The 19,200-nt window shown below is 51.5% G+C and overlaps 1 protein-coding gene across 1 annotated transcript in view; it reads left to right on the forward strand.

The window, feature by feature from the left end:
- FAM222A (family with sequence similarity 222 member A) overlaps positions 1 to 17,025 on the forward strand; it is a 33,717-nt gene extending 16,692 nt beyond the window's left edge. Inside the window, exons 2-3 of the mRNA XM_058158824.1 lie at positions 2,658 to 2,787; positions 15,205 to 17,025. Coding sequence (XP_058014807.1) covers positions 2,706 to 2,787; positions 15,205 to 16,466 — 1,344 coding nt within the window. The 5' untranslated portion in view covers positions 2,658 to 2,705 and the 3' untranslated portion in view covers positions 16,467 to 17,025. The remainder of the gene's footprint in view (positions 1 to 2,657; positions 2,788 to 15,204) is intronic.
- Positions 17,026 to 19,200: the final 2,175 nt, after the last annotated feature.

The following is a 19,200-nucleotide window of genomic DNA, read 5'->3' on the forward strand; positions in this document are numbered from 1 at the left end:
AAATCCCTGAGCGGCTCCTTGGAGGTGAGGGGGGGCGGGGCGCTGTGGATCTGCCTGCAGGATTAACCTTAAGTGCCAGGAGGAGAAGCCAGGGCAGGAAGCTGAGGCTGGAGGCCCAGATGGCCAATCCCTCTTAAGATGGGCAGAGCAACTGACACAGCCCTGCACACACACATTGGGGGGGGCCTTCAAGGAGGCCCTGTGGCAGAGTGGTGTGTGTGTGTGTGTGTGTGTGAGAGAGAGAGAGAGAGAGAGAGGCAGTAAGCACTTGCATCTATCCAACCTCGCAGGCAGCCGGTGTTGTGACCCAGGCCCAAGTAGGTAGTAGTAGATGCAATCAGTTCAAAAACAAACAGACTTTATTAGAACAGCTGAAAATTGCGTCGTCCAAACTAAATCAAAGTAAATTCTTCATAGCACAATTCTTCAGTCTTATCACCAACCTTGGTCTAATTGGGCAAACTGCCAAAGGCTTTTCTTGGCAAAAGTTCAAAAGCAGAAGACGCCGACAAGAAATAAATGCAGCAAGACAAGGCTATCAATGTTGTTTTCCGGCAAAGAGCCCAAACGCTGTTGCTGGTCTTTTAAGCCTTATGGGAGGGGCCAGTCATCTCTTGGCCCTACCCCCGAGTTGTCCTCTTTGCTTTTGCTGCTCTTGCCTTCTGGCAGCTCTTCTCATGAGTGCATTAGGACAGGCTCCTCCTGTTCCTCTGCCTCACTACTGTCAGCCTCTGGAGGCTCCGGAGTCTACACCTCACTCCCCGATGGCCCTGGCCCCCTCTGCCTCCGACGCAGATCCCTCATCCGGGCCTTCCCCAGCCTCCAGGACTGGCCCATGTTCTTCCTCAGCCTCATTGCTGTCCGACTCCGTTGCCAGCTCTGCAGGCTGCTGGCAGACCACAACAGCTGGGCGCAAAGAGACCCATGAGTGCAGAAGGCCCCAGATCTTCTTGCCCTGCCTGGTTTTGAAGGCCTTGAACCCGAGATCGCTCTCTCACAAAGGTTCTCTCTTGCCCTGCTCGTGAGGAGGTGGGGGCGGGGGCTAGGAGCCAGCCTCGGGCCTTGCAAAGAGCCTCTTCCCTGCTCAGAGCCAGCCCCAAAGTGGAGGATGTGATGGTGAAGGGCTGTGGGCCCTTCTCGGTGGGGGCCTGGGCCTGCTCCCCCCGCAGCCCCTCGCTTTGGACCGCCTGCCCCCTTGAATGAAGCTGCTAGAGAGGAAGGCCAGGAAATAGACCCCCCCCCCCTTGGCTCGTGCATGGCCTGTTTTGCTTGCCTCTCTTTTCTCTTGCAGGCAAGTAATAGGCGAAAATTGGTTGCGAGACAGAATAAAAGTCCCTTTCAGAGTAAAAATCACTTCTTTCAAGGTATCTTCATGGAAAATAAAATAGCTGGTGATGATGAAAAGTGCCTCAGACTTCGGTTTTCTTTTCTTCTCTCTTTTGGAGAAAAGCTGGTACAGATGAGGTGGGGGGGGGGAAAGAGAACGTAGATTGAGATAATTATGTAGTAACGAACTCTTGTTGTGAAATTAGCATCTTAAGAAAGATAGTGAAAAGGGCTTTTATTCCTGAATACTTCATTAATACCAGGAACAGGAGCTTGGCAACTCCAGGCGCATGTTCAACAGGAGCAGCAGCAGTGGATGTTTTGGGTCCCTCCGGGCGCCACCTCAACCCCCTGGAGAGAAGCCACTGCCCGCCCCCCTTGTCCCTGGGCTGTGCAAACCAGGGGAGCCAGATCTGCTGGGCAGAGGCCCCGGGTGAAACCAGGGTGGGGTGGGGGCGGCTTTTGGGAGGCAGAGCTGCTGTGAGGATGAGGGTTGAAGATTTAGGCAGCTCCTTTCTCCGGGAGCTCCAGGAAAGGATCCCTGTGCCAAGATGCCCTTCCTGGGTGAGAGCCAGGAAGGACCCGCTTGCTGGTGTCCCCTTTGCTCATTTAGCAGCCTGGGGGGTGGGTGGCTTCAAGGCGCCTCCCCCCCCCCGTGCTGTCCCTTGTGTGCAGGGAGAAGGACACGCGGGCGAAATCGCTCTGACAGAACCATTAACCAGTTCACTCCAGTCCCAGGCGACAGAGTGGATAGCCCATCTTGATTGGGACTGAAGGGAGAACATGCCTGGGGGGCAGAAATCCCGTAGCAGCAGAGAGGAAGGGATAGAGTTGTTTTTTCGCCAATGTTTTTTTAATTCCGCTTGCAAACCTTGGAGGGACCCTCGATGCCCCTCCCAAGTTGCTCACCTTGGCAGGTGTGGGGGAGCTCTTGCTGGGCTGCTCTCGAACACAGTCCCTGCCTTAACATTGTCTCTATTCAGCCGTCGGTCAAGGGCAAGACCTCTCTGCCGCGTCCTCCTGGCACCTGGGTGCCCGCTGCCCTTAAAGGTGTTTGTTTGGTGGCCTGGCTTTGCCATGCCAGCTGGGGAATTCTGGGAGCCCACCCATGTTAAAGTAAACAAGGTTGTGAAACTCTGGTCTAGAAGCTTGGAAATGTTGATGGTCAGTAGAATCTTGGCTTGTCCGGTGTGAGCAGCACCCTGTGAAGAAACTTTCTTCCCTGGCAGTCTGTGATGCTGGTTGAGGGGTGTCTCCCCCTCATCGTCCGTCCCCCCCTAATTTCTGGCTGATGGACTGACCCCGTTCCTCTTCTCTGGGATTCCTTGCAGGGTCTTCTGGAGTGATGCCACCAGAGTCGTCTCGCCCTCTCTTCCGCCATGTTGGCCTGTCTGCAGAGGACTCAGAACCCACCGAGGCAGCTTCTGGGTTGTCCGAATAAGGCCCTGGAGCCACGCAAGGGTGAGTTGCTCTCAGCTGGCGGCTGCAGCCGGGGTGGATGGGGGCGGCAAAGGAGCTGGTCCAGTTGCTTGCAGCAGAGGCAGCCACCCTCCTTGTCTTGGAGAGGTGGTCCCTGGCAGAGGAAGGGGCTCTTGGCATGAGGGGCACTGTTGGGCCATCTACCCTGTTGCAGCTTCCCTCCCCTCCCTTCCCCTCCCTGCTAATTCCCACTCAAGCCCATAAGGCTTTCTGCGGCTGAGAGGAGGTGGCCTTTTGCAGATGCAGCCGTAAACGAGTTACCTTAAAGTAGGTCCCCAAAGGTCACTCTCGCCTTCTTTGTCTCTTAAATCCAAAGCTATGATTAAATGTATATTTAATGAGCCTGGTTTAGGCGGGCAAGGCGGGCAGCGTTGACCTCTTTGGCTGCGGAGGCACATTTAAGATTCTCAAGTGATTATTGTGTGTTTTAAACAGGAGGGTGCTTTTCTTTTCTTTTTCTTTTTTTTTTGTAAATGATTGTTCTCCTTCATGCCAGCAGTTTCTTAACTGCAAGGACCCGGCCTGGGGCTGGGGTGCGGTGGCTGCAGGGGTTTGGCCCCCTTTTCCCTTCCTTCCATGGCTGAGCAATTCTGCCATTTAAGAAGGGGGTTGAAGAATCAGAAGCGGCTGGAGATTAAGACCTTTAGAAAACGGCCTTCCGTGCCCCCGGCTGGCACTGATCCTCTGTGGACCTTGTGCTGGCCCAGCCTTCTCTCCGCCTGGCACCAGCTTCTCCTTGCCAGGAGAGTCAGGCTGGGTTTTTCCCAGGGAGACTTTACCGGTTGTCGTTCTGCCTGTTTTCATTCGATTAATGCTGGAGAGGAGGATTTGAATTGAATACTTGATTTGGCCAAGTGTTATTAGGCGCACAAGGAATTGCAGAAGCTCTCGGTGTCTGTGCAAAGCAGCAAAATAAAGACAATCATCGTCCTCATAATACCAACATGGCTTTTAGTCAACTCTCAGGCTTCCAATCTTATTTAATAATAATAATAACAGAGTTGGAAGGGACCTTGGAGGCCTTCTAGTCCAACCCCCTGCCCAGGCAGGAAACTCTACACCATTTCAGACAAATGATTATCCAACATTTTCTTAAAAATTTCCAGTGTTGGAGCATTCACAACTTCTGGAGGCAAGTTGTTCCACTTATTGATTGTTCTAACTGTCAGGAAATTTCTCCTTAGTTCTAAGTTGCTTCTTTCCTTGATTAGTTTCCACCCATTGCTTCTTGTCCTGCCCTCAGGTGCTTTGGAGAATAGTTTGACTTTGACTCCCTCTTCTTTGTGGCAGCCCCTGAGATATTGGAACACTGCTATCATGTCTCCCCTAAACCCTCTTTTCATTAAATTAGACACACCCAGTTCCTGCAACTGTTCTTCATATGTTGTAGCCGCTAGTCCCCTAATCATTTTTGTTGCTCTTCTCTGCACTCTTTCTGGAGTTTCAACATCTTTTATAAAAAAAAAAAGTGTGGCCTTACCAAGGTCTTATAAAGTGATATTAACACTTCACGTGATGTTGATTCTCTCCCTCTGTTAATGGAGCCTAGGATTGTGTTGGGTTATTTGGCAGCTGCAGAACACTGCTGGCTCATATCTAAATGGTTGTCCACTAGGACTCCAAGATCCCTCTCACAACTATTAAGCGAGGTACCACATATACGGTACCTGTGCATTTTGGGTTTTTTTGTCTAAATGTAAAGCCTTACTTTTTTCACTGTTGAATTTCATTTTGTTAGATAGTGCCCAATTTAGCCTGAATTTTAACTGGGCACAGGCTGAGTTTGTTTGGGCCACCCTCGGCCTGGGTGGATTTGCTTAGTAAGAGGGAAATCCAATCTCTCTCCCCCTCCCCTCGCTTGGCTCCCCCCCCCCTCTCTGAATTAAGGGTCAGGGAGCCCCCATCCTGGGCATCTCCTTGCCAAGGCAGTTGTTCCCCTTACCTGTTTGTTCCACCCACAGTGGAGAAGCTGCGCCAAGGGGCACATAGGGGGCCAGTGGGGAAGTTGGTGGGGGTCTTTGCCTTAGCCTGGGGGCATTGAGGAAAGGGGTTTGTGTGTGTCTGTTTTTGTCCTGTCCTTCCAGATTGCTCTCTCAGTAATCAGGAATGATAGCGCTTCTTAAAACTAGACATGATTTAGAAGCGCCTCTGATTACTTAATTTGCTCCCAAGTATCTCGGTAATTATCTTTATGGGCCTTATTTCATGTCCTCTGGCTTCCTTTCCGTCAGCATGAAATAAGTCGGCCGCCCAGCACGGCCTGCCACGGCTGCAGAATCCTATTATGCACCCGGGCCGTTGATTAATTTCGGTATTAATTTTGCATCAAAGGTGTGCCTGCTAATATTTGCCCTCCTGCCTGTGCTGGAGCTACAGAAGAGAATGACGTTTCTCCCAGACCCCCCCTCCGTCTCCTCCCCCCCCAGACTTTTCCAGACCCCTCCCCTCGCTTTCTGGCACACTCAGCTTTACACAGAGCAACCAGGCTGGCACGGTTACTTAGCAGGTTGGTGAGAAAACAGGTACTCCCCAGTGGGCACTCTTCACCCACTGCCCAAGTGCCATGGCTGGCAGAGACAGGGGAAGGGTGTAGAGAAGGGAGGGGGAAGGCCAGCAGCTTCTTTCCAAGCCAGGCCCATGATGGGCACAGCATCCTTCCAGAGCTGCCCAGCCAGAGCCCTGCCAGGCAGCACCCCTGTCCTGAAAACTGGATCTCCCCAAACTGGGGGATTTTGAGACCTGACTGCAAAAATTAAAAGAGTTTAAGGAGAAGCACCAGGAATGGTTCTGGCAGCTGTGAAGTGACCCAGAGCATCAGTGCTCTGGGCATGCAGATCGGCCTTGGCATTCTGCCCAAGATATGCCCACAGAGCATCTCAATGTAGGAGAAACGGAGCTACCTATGGACCCTCAAATTCTTAAGCAGGTCCCCAAAGATTGTAATCAAATGGTTGATTGTTCATGAGACAGAAGGGGTGCATGTGGATGCTACAAAACATGTACCATTAAAGGAGAATCTTTGTAGCTCAGGGATGGAATGAGGGCTCCTTGCTGCTCGCTGAGCTTGGTAGTTTTCTCTGAGACGTTTCATTACCCAAGTTAGGTAACGTCTTCAGTGCTAGAAGAGAGTGGGGTTTGCAGGGAGGAGGAGGAAGAGGAGGAGGAGGAGGGTGCAGTCCTTTGTGCTTTCTGAGCTTGGTGGTTTTCTTACAGACATGTGACGACGTTACCTAGTTTGGGTAATGAAACATCTGCAAGAAAACCACCAAGCTCAGAAAGCACCATATCAAATGTGTCCCTGGAAAATTATGCAGCTGACTCCTTTGACTTTAGATTTGATGTTCCTTTGGGGAGAAGGACCCCACTGTGGCTCTCAAAGTCCCGAGCGATGGTCCTGTGGAAAGGGCGCAGAGCCGCATAATCCTCCCTTAATTGAATTAGTGCATAGGGACAAGCCTCTTCACCAAAGCACAACCAATTTCTTTGTGGGCAAACAAAGCACAATCTGTCCCATTGTGATGCAAACACAGCCCTGTTTCTTCCACTTGTCACAGCGCAAACTAAGCAAACTAAGCGTTTTACTTTTTAGTGGCTCAGAGCGAAGCAGCCTCCCTCCTCCTCCTCCTCCTCCTCCTCTTCGGCTGGGTGAACCCACAGCAAGCCTCGACTAATCAACTTCAGAAGTGCCTGTGTGGCTGAGCTCCTCCTTTAATAGCTGGGTTGCCTTGTGAGACGAGGGTGGGGTGGGGGCTCACCCTGAGCACCCAGCTGGCTGGTGCGTCTATGGGGGGGAGAGGCAGGCGGTGGGCACCAGCCAGTGGAGATTGTGCCCTTAGGCGAAGCATCAGCCTGCCCACTCTGCTCCTGGCACAAATCGGGGTGGACAGTAAGAATAAATTGCCCCCCTCCTGGAAATCCCCAGGGGTCTGGCTGTTGCGGTAAACAAGAGCCTCTCTGGGCTATTCAGAACAGCCGTTCTAGCCCTGTGGACAGGCTGCAGCCTCCTCCTGCTGGGGACCCCACGCCTCCTGGCTTGCACCCTTTCTGCCTGGGGAGAACTGGGGAGTAACATGCAAACATCGCTTAAGTGGGGGAGGGGGGGCTCAACCATGAGAAGTCAGTGCTTTATCAGCCACACCTGCTCTAGATTTGGTGAAAAGGGGCATTTTGCATCCGTCGGGGCGACCGCAGGCTGGTGTTTTCTTTTCAAAATAGGGAAGGAAGTGCAGAATCTCTAGAGCCCCCAAATCCTTTCTGCCCCCTGCTTAGAAAGCTGGTGTCTTGCTAGCATTCTGCACCTGGTGCCCCCCCTCCCCCTCCCTGGTGATGTCACTGCGATGATCTTTGGCCAGGCTGGCTGCGTTTTAGGCTCATCGTTGGAGAAAGAAAACAGCAACACGCAAGTTTTTTTGAAAATCAAGGGCCCACTCCAGATTTTTCAGTGAAGGTGTGAGAAGTGGCTCCTTGAAAGTCCTGCATGCCAATTTGGGCACTGGAGGGTCACAGAGAGAGAGAGAGAGAGAGAGAGAGGATTCAGAACTGCCACCTAGATGGGATGTGCAGAATGAGGAGGGGCGCCCCTGCTTTCCTGGGAAGAAGCCCCCTTTAGTTAGCTCAGCATTAAGCCGAGAGGGTCCGAGGTGTTCCAGGTAGCTCAAAGCACCTTAAGCCAAAGCAATGGCAGCGCATTCATTCCGGGGTTTCAGAAAGTGCTGCTCAGTCCCCCTTCCAGTGGGTCACTTGCAAGGCAGAAAGCTGAGAGGGGAGCCCCTTTGCCCGATTCCCAGCAAATCAGAGCTTGCTTTTATTTATGAGTAAGCACAACTCAGGCTGCGTGTCGCTTTGGCTGCTATGAAGCAGAAAAGCAGCGAGCAAGTCAAATAAAGGAATAGTAGTGATAAATATTCTCCAGGGGAGAACAGGAAGGCTTAGGGAGCTGGGCTGGGCTGGGCTGTCAAGCTCCCTGCGGATGAAAAGAGTGAAGGGGGCTGCCCTTGGGGCTGAGATGCTTAAGGTCTCATGGCCAGCCGGCCCCCACCTGCTTTCTCCGTGCCTGTCCAGTGCCCTCCTGCCGCCCAGCACCCTCCCCACCTGCAGTTGCTCCTCCAAAGGGAGCAAGAGGACTTTCTCAGAGGGAAGCTCCACTTTTGAGCACGTGATGGAGAATCACATCCATGGCACCTCACTTCCAGGAAGAGGGTTGAGTGCCAGGCCACAGGCTGCCTTGTGGGTTGGGCAAGCCAGAGGCCATTTGTTAACACAGGACAGTTTCTGGGGCATAAAAAACTGGGTGGGGGGTTGGGTTCCTCTGGGGGTGTATTTGCTGGATCCTTCCCCTCTTGAAGGGACCTGGTGCCCTTGGAGCCTGCAAAGCAGCCAAGCTGCCACCTCCAAAGGAGCTTCCGTTCTTTCTGTAACGCATTTTGTCACCCCCATTTCGCCCTGGACTCTCACAACTCGGTGAGTTTGCCGTAGGTGCCATCTGTCCTTTGGCGGCTGAGTGGTGCCAGCCTCGGTCTCTTCTCTTGCCAGACTTTTTATAAACTCGGGCATTAAATTCCGAGCAGCTGACTGCCACGTGTGGGGCCAGCCGAGGCGGAGGGTGATTCATCTGAGTGAAACCATTCCACGGGCCTTCTAGGAAATCTTTAAGTGTCTTGGGTAGACATGCAAGCTGGCTGTCCTCGGGCAGAGTGGCAAGGCCCGGCTTTGGCAGAGGCTCTGCTTGGTATTCAGGGAATATTGGAAACTCTGTTAATTCGGGAGCAAAAAAATCTATATTTCATAACTTCTCAGTGGAGATTCCTGTCTATTTCAGCTGGTTTGCTCTAAGTTGGTGCCGCTTGCCAATTGTGCAAATATGAATTCGATTTCCACTTGGCAAAGGAGTAAGGGTGGGGGGTCTCCCAGGGAGGGATTCGCAAGGTAGCTTTGCTTTCAAGCACATTTCCCTCTTCCGTGTTTCAGGAATCCTCCCCTCCCTCTTCTTTGGGGCAGGGGCCTCCTTTGGACCACCGCAAAGCATCTGCCAAAGAGAGGGTCATTTTTCTTAGATTTTACCCAGTTCAGATTCCTTGCTATTACATTACATCTCTGGGCTACGGACAGAATATTTACCTAATCAGAAGAGGTGAAAAAAAAGACCAGAGGCAGAGAATTTGGCCAGCTCTGCCCTCCTCACTTTTCTCACCCCTAACTGGGTGTGCAAAGCACAGCCAATGGATGAGCGTAGCATGCCAGGGCAGAAAGTGAGTGTGTATCTCAGCAGCCAGGATAAGTGTTCATGCTGGTGGAAATTTGCACAGCAGTCTTTGGCAGTCTTGATTCTCCAGATTCTCTTAAACTATTGTTTCTAGAGATGACCATCCAGAGCTCCCATCCTGGTCAAATGTCTGTCTAATCTTTTTTGCAGCCCTCCAGTCATGGAGCCATCGCTACAGCTTCAGGCTGGTCCATCCTTTGCGATTTTTACGATGGTCAAGGAACAATCTGCAGGAACCCTGGACGTTGGGGAGGGTCCAGACTAGGGGCGAAATGCTCCCGGTTCAGACCGGATTGGCTGATCCGGTAGCAATGGCGGCGGGTGGTTTGGAGAAACGGTAGCAAAAATCCCTGCCCCTCCCCCGTGCCCAGCTGAGCCACACTATTGTCAGAGCCTCTTTTTTTACTTTTCAAAGCATTTTTTTAACAACCTCTTCAGCCGAGGCTCTGACGATCCCAGCTGAGGTGCCTGATCATCAGAGGCTTTCTTTTTATTTTTAAAAGCATTTTTAAAAAAAGGTAAAAATGCTGAAGTCTGGGGGCTTCATTTGAGAGAGAGAGAGAGAAAGAGAGAGAGAGAGAGAGAAGAAAGAGAGAAAGAAAGAAAGAAGGAAGGAAGGAGGGAGGGAGGGAGGGAGGGAGGGAAAAGGAGAGGAAGGAAGGACTACAAACCTGGCACTAGACGCAGTTTCAGAGGATAATCCAGGGCTGGAAGGGACCTGGAGGTCATCTAGTCCAACCCTTCTCCAGCAGGACATTGTTAGTGAGTTTCTCCCTTTTGATCCCCACAGTCACATAGCCATGCCCACCCAGTGACATGACCCCCCCAACCAAGCCACGCCCATCGAACCCGTAGGAAAGAAATGCAGATTTCACCACTGGTCCAGACCAATTTCCCAGGGTTGGATCTAAGTTCCCCCCTCCCCTCCCATCTGTTGGCCAATTTGGGTGAGCCGAAAGTCCCTCTGTTTCAGAGCTAATCTCATCAGCCGTCCTGGCGGCTCCATCTCAGCGTCCCGGATGTACTCCCAGCTCCGAATAATATCAAAAGCCATCAGATGATTACCTTGGGCCGTGCATTTTTCCATTTACTCTAATAAAATACTGAAGAAACAAAACAATTTAAAATTCTAATAACATTCAAAGCCTGTCTTCGGCAGCCGGGATGATTCAATTATTTAGCTGTTATTGAATGCAAAGTCAGGGAAATTGAACAGCTTGCAAGACGGAGAGGAAATTTCTGCTCCTGATGGGGATTTGGGGATCTTTTTTTTCCTCCTTCCACCCCGAAAAATACGATGAGATGAGATGGAGACAGGAGGAGTTGATGGAGGAAATGAAACGCCTGCCTGCCTTCTCCTCTGGTATTTTTCCAGGGAAGTTTAGCTTCCTAAAAGAGAAATACAAATTCTAAATATATATTGTTACTCTTGCATTTTCCTTGCTGAAGGCCTCAAAGCAGTTGACGGAAAGAAAAAGCAAATTACAGAATAAGGTACTTAAATTGAAACAAAAGAAGGTTCGGCAAACAGGCAGTTTGGAGGATTCTGGATGGCTTTGAGCGCCGTAACTTTGCGTTGCAGGTCATTTCAATGTGCTTTTAAAATAGGTATCACTTTAATTAGAATGGATTAAATTGGGTCTTAACTCAAGCTTTTTCTAGGTTAATGGGCTTATGAAATGACTTTTTTTCCCCTCTAAAAAAGAAGTATTTAATCTTTAACGGTGCACAGGCCTGCTTCCTCCCTATTCCACACAAGCTTATGTATTTTGTTAATGAAAGACATTAAAAACATTTAAAATTAAATATGGAATAGATCAGAGATTGGTCTCACCCTCTGCTTTAATAAATACATACTGAGTATTTTGAAAGGTTGAGGGTTCTTCTTTTCTCTTTGAAGAAAAATGTCAATTCTTTTTCCATATATTGTATAAAATCTTTCTCATTTAGTAAACTTTGATTTAATGTCCATCTCATTCTTTTTCTTTGGCCTTTCCATGCCATCGATATCGGATTGTGGTCTGCCCAAATATTTGTCTCTATATCATCTATTTTAGATATTAAATCTGTAGACATCCACATCATATCTATTCTTTTTTCCCCCCAATGATGTATCTTCAAAACCGGGTCATTAACGAATCAGCTTTGTCATGTGGCATTAGCAGAATTAGAAGAGTGTTTATTTTTGAAAAATGGAATAATTCTAAAAAAAAAGAAGAAGAAGCCGGTTGGGGAGGCTGCACTGAGGCTGCTGCTGCCCAGCCAGCCTCTCCCGGAAGCCCAGCCTGGAGGGCAGGTGAGAGCAGACGAGGACGGCTTCAGGGAGAGACCCCTACCCCTACCCCCACCCTGAGTCAGGGAGCAGTCCTGTCTGTGGCCGCCTGGCGTGGCGGAGGGTGAGGAACAGGCCAGTGGCAGCCTGTTGAGGCAAGTGTGTGGTGGCACAATGGCGAGGTGCCGTGAAGGAAAGCAATTACGGCCCGTTGGAAAGCAGTAATTACTGTGGGGAGGGAAGGACGCTTGCCAGCCGGAGCTCCGAAGCGCACCAGGAGCCCCACGGAAAATTGGTTCCTCTATCATTTTCACAGCAGGGCGCTCAGCATCCCCCCACCCAAGAGGTGACAACATGGGGAATTTGCGGCTTGTCATATCCAGTCCCTGCTTGTACTCGGCAGTGACGGAGTCGGTCTCCCTCCTCCTCCTCCTCCTCCTCCTCCTCCTCCTCCTCCTCAGATCTGTGAAGGGGGGCATTTTCCGCCCTCCGGAAGGCAAAGGCGGCCAGGGGAAGCTGGGGACCAACCTGCACTGTGATTTTGAGGACACAAACAGGGGTGCGGGGTGGGGAAGTTGGGCAGGGGGCCCCTGCAGGATCTCTCCACGTGGGATGCTGTTTCCCTTTCCTGGAGGCCATCATGTCAGTGGCTCATTAGTGTCACTGTTCCTAGAATGCAGGCAGGGATCGCCCCCTTCGCCCCCCGCCCCCCACCCCCACCCCCACCCAAGGACCCAAGTTCATCACAGCTGGGAGCACAGAAGTGCCCTCTGCCTGCCTGGATGGGAGACGAATTCAGAAGCCCCCAGGTTGCTCCTTCTGGCTCCGTGCCCCGTGGTTCCCCCGCTCCAAGCATTGCCCTTGGCACCCCCAGCAGGCACCACAGAGGGGTTGTGACCCAGGCCCAAGTAGGTAGTAGGAAACTCAGTCAGTGTAAAAACAAACAAACTTTATTCGAACAGTTGAGAATTACTTCATTCTCAGCGTAGTTCAACTAAATTAAAACAAATTCCTCCCAACACAAATTCTTCAATCCTATCACAAAACTTGGTCCAAATAGGCAAACTGCCAAAGGCTTTTCTTGGCAAAAGTTCAGAAGACACCGATACAAAATAAATGCAAGAAGACGAAGCTATCAACATTGTTTTCCGGCAATGAGCTCAAATGCCATTGCTGGTCTTTTAAGCCTTATGGGAGGGGCCAATCATCTCTTGGCCCTACTCCCAAGTCATCCTCTTTGCTTGAGCTGCTCTTGCCTTCTGGCAGCTCTTCTCATGTCTGCACTAGGAACAGGCTCCTCCTGTTCCTCTGCCTCACTACTGTCAGCCTCTGGAAGCTCCGGAGTCCGCACCTCACTCCCTGATGGCCCTGGCCCCACCTCAGCCTCCGATGCAGAGCCCTCATCCGGGCCTTCCCCAGCCTCCAAGACTGCCCATGTTCTTCCTCAATCTCATCGGTGTCTGACTCCGTTGCCAGCTCCGCAGGCTGCTGGCAGACCACAACAAGAGGGGGCATTGGCTGTGAATGGCATCCTCCTCTGCCTCACTTGCCTGGAGTGGGGAATGGAAGCCTGGCTGGGCTTTCACAGGTGCCCCTATTCTGCCCGAGAAGGGTGTGGTGGCACACGGGTGTTTTGCTCCGGCAGCTGAGTGCCTCGCCCCTTAATCGTGAGTTTTCATTAAACCAGCAGTCATTGAAAAGCTACGTTGGCCAGGCATTCCCCATTCCATTAACATTACGGGCTTTTTACAGGTGTCTGGAATAAGCATTGTTATTAACCAGGCTATTAAGTCAATTAAAACCTCATCTTTCCGAGCTGCGTTTAATGTAGCCGCTGGCGGAGAAGGGAGGGGAGAAGAGACCGGTTGCTTTTCTGCCACAGCACGAGCGGGCACTGCCTTGGCGCCCAGAGCGGTTGGGCATACGGACAGGGCTCCCAAGAGTTGGCAAGTGCGGGGGGGTCTTCCTCACGCCTCCCTTTTCAAGGAATTGTATTTGCCAGGGCCCGCAGACTTGCAGCAGGACGCTCACATGGCATTCCCCCCCTCCATAGCTTTTGGCCTGCAGACTGGCAGGGCTGGCATCTGGAGGCTCCCCTCCCTCCCTCCCTCCTTGGAGAAATACCCATTTTACACGTTTGGCATTTCAGGGCTTGGATCTTGCCCCTCCGTTGAGGCAGTTGGATGGTTCTTGCCCTTTTTATTTCCCTGGACTCTTTGCGAATTCTTATGGTATTTACCTTTTAGTGTTTTTTCTCTAATGATCGCAAACTACCCCTGAAGCAGATCTCTGCCGCCTTTGAAGGTACCTAGCTTGGTTTTAGAAAGTGGCAGACAGGCTATTCTGAGCTTGCTTTCGAAGGAGAGGTTGGAATTGTCACGGAGCAAAAAATAGGACTTTTGATCAACATCTTTTCTTCGGCTGCCGTCTTTCCCAACTGAGTTTGGGGTGACAGACTGGGAGAAGGATGGGGGATGGTGGGGTTTGTTTGTCCAGGCCTGTAATTCTCCCTTCTTCTTTGCATCTTCCCCAAACCCCTCCCCTCTTCTCAGCAAGACCCTCTTTTCCCACCCCTCTTTCCAGAGGCAGCCTCTTCAAACACCTAATTTATTCAATCTATTAGATAGATTTTGTAGATTTAATCATTTTCACAGTTGGTGGCTCATTGGATACTCAAGATAAACTCCAAATGAAAGCATAATGGAAACAACAAATGAGTTTTCACACCAGAAGCTAGCTCAAGAAAGGAGTTTGAGAGAGGCACAATCCATATAATCTTCCCTCTCTCCCTCCGTTCTCCTCCTTGGAGCCGTCTTCTGCTGACTACAGTAGGTTACCACACTTAATTTCACCAGTTTTGTTCATCTGTAAAATTGCATAAAAGTGACATTTTTGTGCTCATTATAAGAAGTGCTGATTTATAGCTGGTAAATGGATTTTTTTCTATTTTTTTTTACAACGGAGCGCTCATAGTGCCACAAAGCATCCATGAAATTGCTTGTATAATATGGTTTAAATCCAATCTTTCAGAGCCGTGCTTCCCCCTCCCCCTCCCCCCCCCCCTTCGTGTAAAGAGACATTTCCACTCTTTCCCGTATAGAATTGCTGCCACCCTCCTATAAACAACCTTGGGAGTCCAAAAAGGACAGTGGGACGATCTTTTAAGAACATGGAATCCTTTTGGAAGAATGAAGGCAAAAATTGGCTTCCTTTAGAAATGATCAAACTGAAGGGGGAATCCAGTGTTGGCTGAATTGCTTTGAGTGACGCTGGTGCTCGACAGAGCCTCCACAAGCAGGGGCAGAATACCAGAGAAGCAAGTGGGGCCATCCAGCCTTAATGGCTGGATTTCTAGCATAGGGTTGCTGGAGTCGGCGGAGAGAGTGAGGCTGTTTGGTGAGAATTTACTCCTAGGGCGTGCAGTTGGGGCCGTCAGTCCTCGCTGCCAGGAGCGGATTCTGCAGCTGGACCGTGCAAAGACTGCTCTCTATTCTCAGCTGGGCTGAGCCAAAAGAACCCCGTCTGGAGGTTTCCCTTCTTTCTCCCAGAATTGGGGAAGGGGAGGCATTTAAGCTAAATGGGCTGCTTTTGCTTTCCTGAGAAAACGCCATCCCTGGATTACCCAGGGAGGACAGGACAGCTTTTATTTTCACTCTGCGTTTCTCACCCATGGCAGGCATGGGTGGACTTCAGTGCCCAGAATGCCTCAGCCAGTCACAAAGTCCATCCTCCTTATGGGTGGTAGAAAGGCAGCTTAAGCAAGAAGCATCCCGGTCAGTGTTAATTGGGCAGGGAGCGCTCTAGTGACCTCTAGGGGTGACTACAGGCATTACAGCATATCACATATCTTCCTGGTCTCTCCTAGGTGAAGTCATGGCTCCCATCCGTTCCCCGCGATACCCCAGCCCGGCTGAGCTCGACGCTTACGCACAGAAGGTGGCAAACAACCCTCTCACCATCAAGATCTTCCCCACCAACATCAGGGTCCCCCAGCACAAGCACCTTAACCGGACGGTGAACGGGTACGACACGATGGGCCAGCGCTACAGCCCCTACCCTCTGCACGCCAGCAGCTACCAGGGCCTCCTGGCCGTCGTGAAGGCATCCGCCGGCAAAGGGGCCGTGAAGAGTGCTGAGGGCAAGCGGACTAAGATGTCCCCTGCCCATGTGGCGGTAGCCCCCTACTCAGTGACAAGCACTTTAGCACCCGGGCCGTCCTGCGCAGCCCAGCTCGGCTATCCTGGCGGCCAGAAGCAGATGGAGGCGCCCGTCCCTCCCAACGTCACGGTGGCCACTTCAGTTGTCCCGCACGTCGGCCGGAGCGTGGTGCTGCCCCAGGCCAATCTGCCCTCCATCCAGAACATCATTTTCCAGATCAATCAGCAGTGCCAGGCTCAGGCTGGGCAACAGATGTGCCAGGGGGTGGTGGTGGCCAACCCCAGCCCGGCCAAGCACGGCACCGCGGGCAGCTTCACCACAATGGCTACAGTGGGGGCAGCCGTGGCCTACACGGGTGCCGTGTTGCCAGATTGTCGGAAGGGCGCTGAGCTGGTGACCGGCTCCAACCCGGGCAGTGGCCTGGCGGGACCCAAGCCGGGTCTTTACCCAGACAGCATGGATTATCTGCTGTGGCAGCAGAAGCAGCAGCCGCTGCGGATGTACAGCGCGGGCAGCGGGGGAGCCGTCAGCAAGTCGCCCGAGGTGTGTGCTGGGCTCTTGCGCGCCTACCCTGTGAGCGGTGCCAGCGCCACGGACAAAGTGAGCTCTTCGCCCTTGAACTGTGTGGGTGTGCACGGGAATTTCTCAGTGGGGCAGTACTTCGCCCCTGCTTGGAACAGCATCTTGGTTACACCCAACAGCAGCGACTGCTACAATGCTCAGGAGCTGCCCACTGGGCCCCGGGACCTGGGCCTGCCCCCCTCGGAGGGGCTCCCCAGCCTGCCCAGCAAGGCAGCTTGCAACACCTCCATCCTCAGCAGTAGTCTGCAGTCCCTGGAGTACCTGATCAACGACATTCACCCGCCCTGTATCAAGGAGCAGATGCTGGGCAAGGGCTACGAGACGGTCTCTGTGCCCCGCCTCCTGGACCACCAGCACGCCCACATCCGCCTGCCTGTCTACAGATAAGGGCAGAGGTGCCCCCCGGACCAGGCTGCCCGAGGTGGGGGCACAGGAAAGGGACATATGGCTAAGGAGGTGAACAGGGAGATTTTGCTGCTATTCCAGGGGTGCCCTGCGGGATGAGAACAGGTGTGAGTCTGCCTGAGGGCATTGCCAGTTGGACTACCTGGGAAGGCCCCCTCGCCCCATCCTCTTTCTGCCCTGGGTGACGCCTGGGGGCATTTGAAATGCATCACGACTGGGGGAGGGCTAGGAAGGGTGCAGACTCTCCCCCCCCGACCCCCTCCCGTTAATCCAGGGGGTTTAGCGATTCTGCCTCCTTTCTAGATGAAGTCTGTAACTTGCACTGTTTTGATTTAAAGCTAATAATTGGGGTGGGGCGAAGGTCTGGAGGCTGTCTAAAGAAGGAAAAAAAACAAAACACTTGAAAACTTGAAGTGACTTTTTTTTAGTTTGAACCTGCTGTACAGTTTTTGGCTGCTATAAGATGGATTTTCCCACCCCTCCATCACATCAGCATAACCCCAGGAGATTTCTGAATTAAAACATTATTATTATTATTATTTTATTTTTAAATAGCAGTATTTCATTTCATTACTTGTCTGCGTGTGAGAACCAGGAAGACGAGAGGGTGGAGGGGAACGGACATTTGCAGAAGAGAGGCGCAGTGTTGAAACGGAGGAGGGTCTCTGGTCCTTTTACTTTAATCCTTGCTTGGAATCCACCTCTGTAGCATCTGGCTGCAGATGCCTGGGTCAAGAAGGCCCCTGGGGGGGGGCAACGAAATCCTCTAAGGGCCAAGGGTCACTCCTTTGGGTTCCCCCCCACAATCCCCAGTTGGGAACTGGCCATCGCAGGACGAAGTGATGGAGATGGGCTGCCAGAAAGTGTGGGAAGACAAGCTGTGTGTGTGTGTCTGTGTGAATTGGCCATTCCAGCCCCTGGGAAAGGGTCATCCCTCCTCCCTCTCTCTCCCTGCCCAGACTGAACTCTAGAAACCTCCTGAGTGAGGGGGGGGGATTCTTCTACAGGAGGCTGCCTGCGTCAGGAGCATCCAATGCCCTACAGAGTGTTCAGCTGCAGCCTGTCTTAAGGGAGGGGGGGCGTCTTAGCATTTCGCATACTTTAATTTCCGCCTTTAAAAAAAGAGCAAAAAAGGCGGCCTCTGAAAAAAAGCCCTGCTGGAATTAGGGGGTTCAAGGCCAGGTGACTTGCTTGGCAGGCGTTTCAGATTTCACCTGTTAAGAGACAGAGAGGAAAGAGGGGGGCGGGGGGGGCTCCGAATGCAGAGGCACTGTGTCCTTCACCACCTTTTCCAGCACTAAGTGCATTTACAAATAAACTGAGAATGTGTTTTTATACGAAAAAGCAACCATTATATTCTACTGTGAGAAGTGCGCCCTGCACTGTATTGTTTTGAAAATGAGAGGGGAAAAAAAAGCTTGGGGAAAAAAAACCCAGAAAAACCCTTGTTTCCGAATGTCTGACTTTTTTCTCTTCCCTCTCCCCCCCACCCCCCTCTCAGAAGACATTAAATCTAGGCTTTCACTGGATTGGTGTTCTGGATCATCTTTGCGTGCCGCTCTCGCCCCATGGAACCCCTTGAGCCCTGCTTGGATGGGGGGGGCTTGGAGTTCCCCTGGCCAGAGCCGAGGAGGGTCTTCCTACAAGCAGCCACGTGGAAAGGGGGAGCCGAGGGGGAGCAAATCAGAATCCTTTGAAAATAGGGGTGAGCCCCATGGAGAAGGTGGTGGGGCAGTTGGATGTGGGGGGAGTGGGCTCCTCTCCACTGTAGCCCTGCCAGGTGTGAAATGGGCCCCCTGCATTGGGGATGGAGCCCCCCCCCTTCCCAGTGGCTTTCTGGCCATCGCAGGTGCTTTGTCTTCCTCTGGCCAAGACAAAGGACAGGTGCTGTTCGGAGAGGGTCTTTCACCTTGCTGGTCAGGCTCTGGCCCCCCAAAGCAGCTGAGCATTCAGAAGGTGCTTTTCAAGATGGGGGGAGGGATGGGAATAGGAGGTGGCAGCTTCTCAGCCCCTGAATAGAATAGAATAGAATAGAATAGAATAGAATAGAATAGAATAGAATAGAATAGAATAGAATAGAATAGAATTTTTTTATTGGCCAAGTGTGATTGGACACACAAGGAATTTGTCTTGGTGCATATGCTCTCAGTGTACATAAAAGAAAAGATACCTTCATCAAGAATTCTAAGGTGCAACACTTAATGAAAGTAATAGAGTACAAATAAGCAATCAGGAAACTATATCAATATAAATCGTAAGGATCCAAGCAACAAAGTTACAGTCGTAGAGTCCTAAGTGGAAGGAAATTGGTGATGGGAAGGATGAGAAGATTAATAGTAGTGCAGATTTAGTGAATAGTTTGGCAGTGTTGAAGGAATTATTTGTTTAGCAGAGTGATGATGTTTGGGGGAAAAACTATCCTTGTGTCTGGTTGTTCTGGTGTGCAGTGCTCTGTAGTCTCGTTTTGAGGGTAGGAGTTGAAACAGTTTATGTCCAGGATGTGAGGGGTCTGTAGATATTTTCCCAGCCCTCTTTTTGACTCGTGCAGTGTACAGATCCTCCATGGAAGGCAGGTTGGTACCAATTGTTTTTTCCACTTCTTGGCCTGCCAAAGAATTTCAAAGTGGGGTGTTCCTTGTCAACCGCAGTTGCTGTTTTACGGCAAATAGTACAGATTCCGTCTTTAAAAAGGGGGAGTGGTTTTAGCTGAAGCTGG

Source organism: Ahaetulla prasina, chromosome 15, assembly GCF_028640845.1.
Source record: "Ahaetulla prasina isolate Xishuangbanna chromosome 15, ASM2864084v1, whole genome shotgun sequence".
Classification (NCBI taxonomy): Eukaryota; Metazoa; Chordata; class Lepidosauria; order Squamata; family Colubridae; genus Ahaetulla; species Ahaetulla prasina.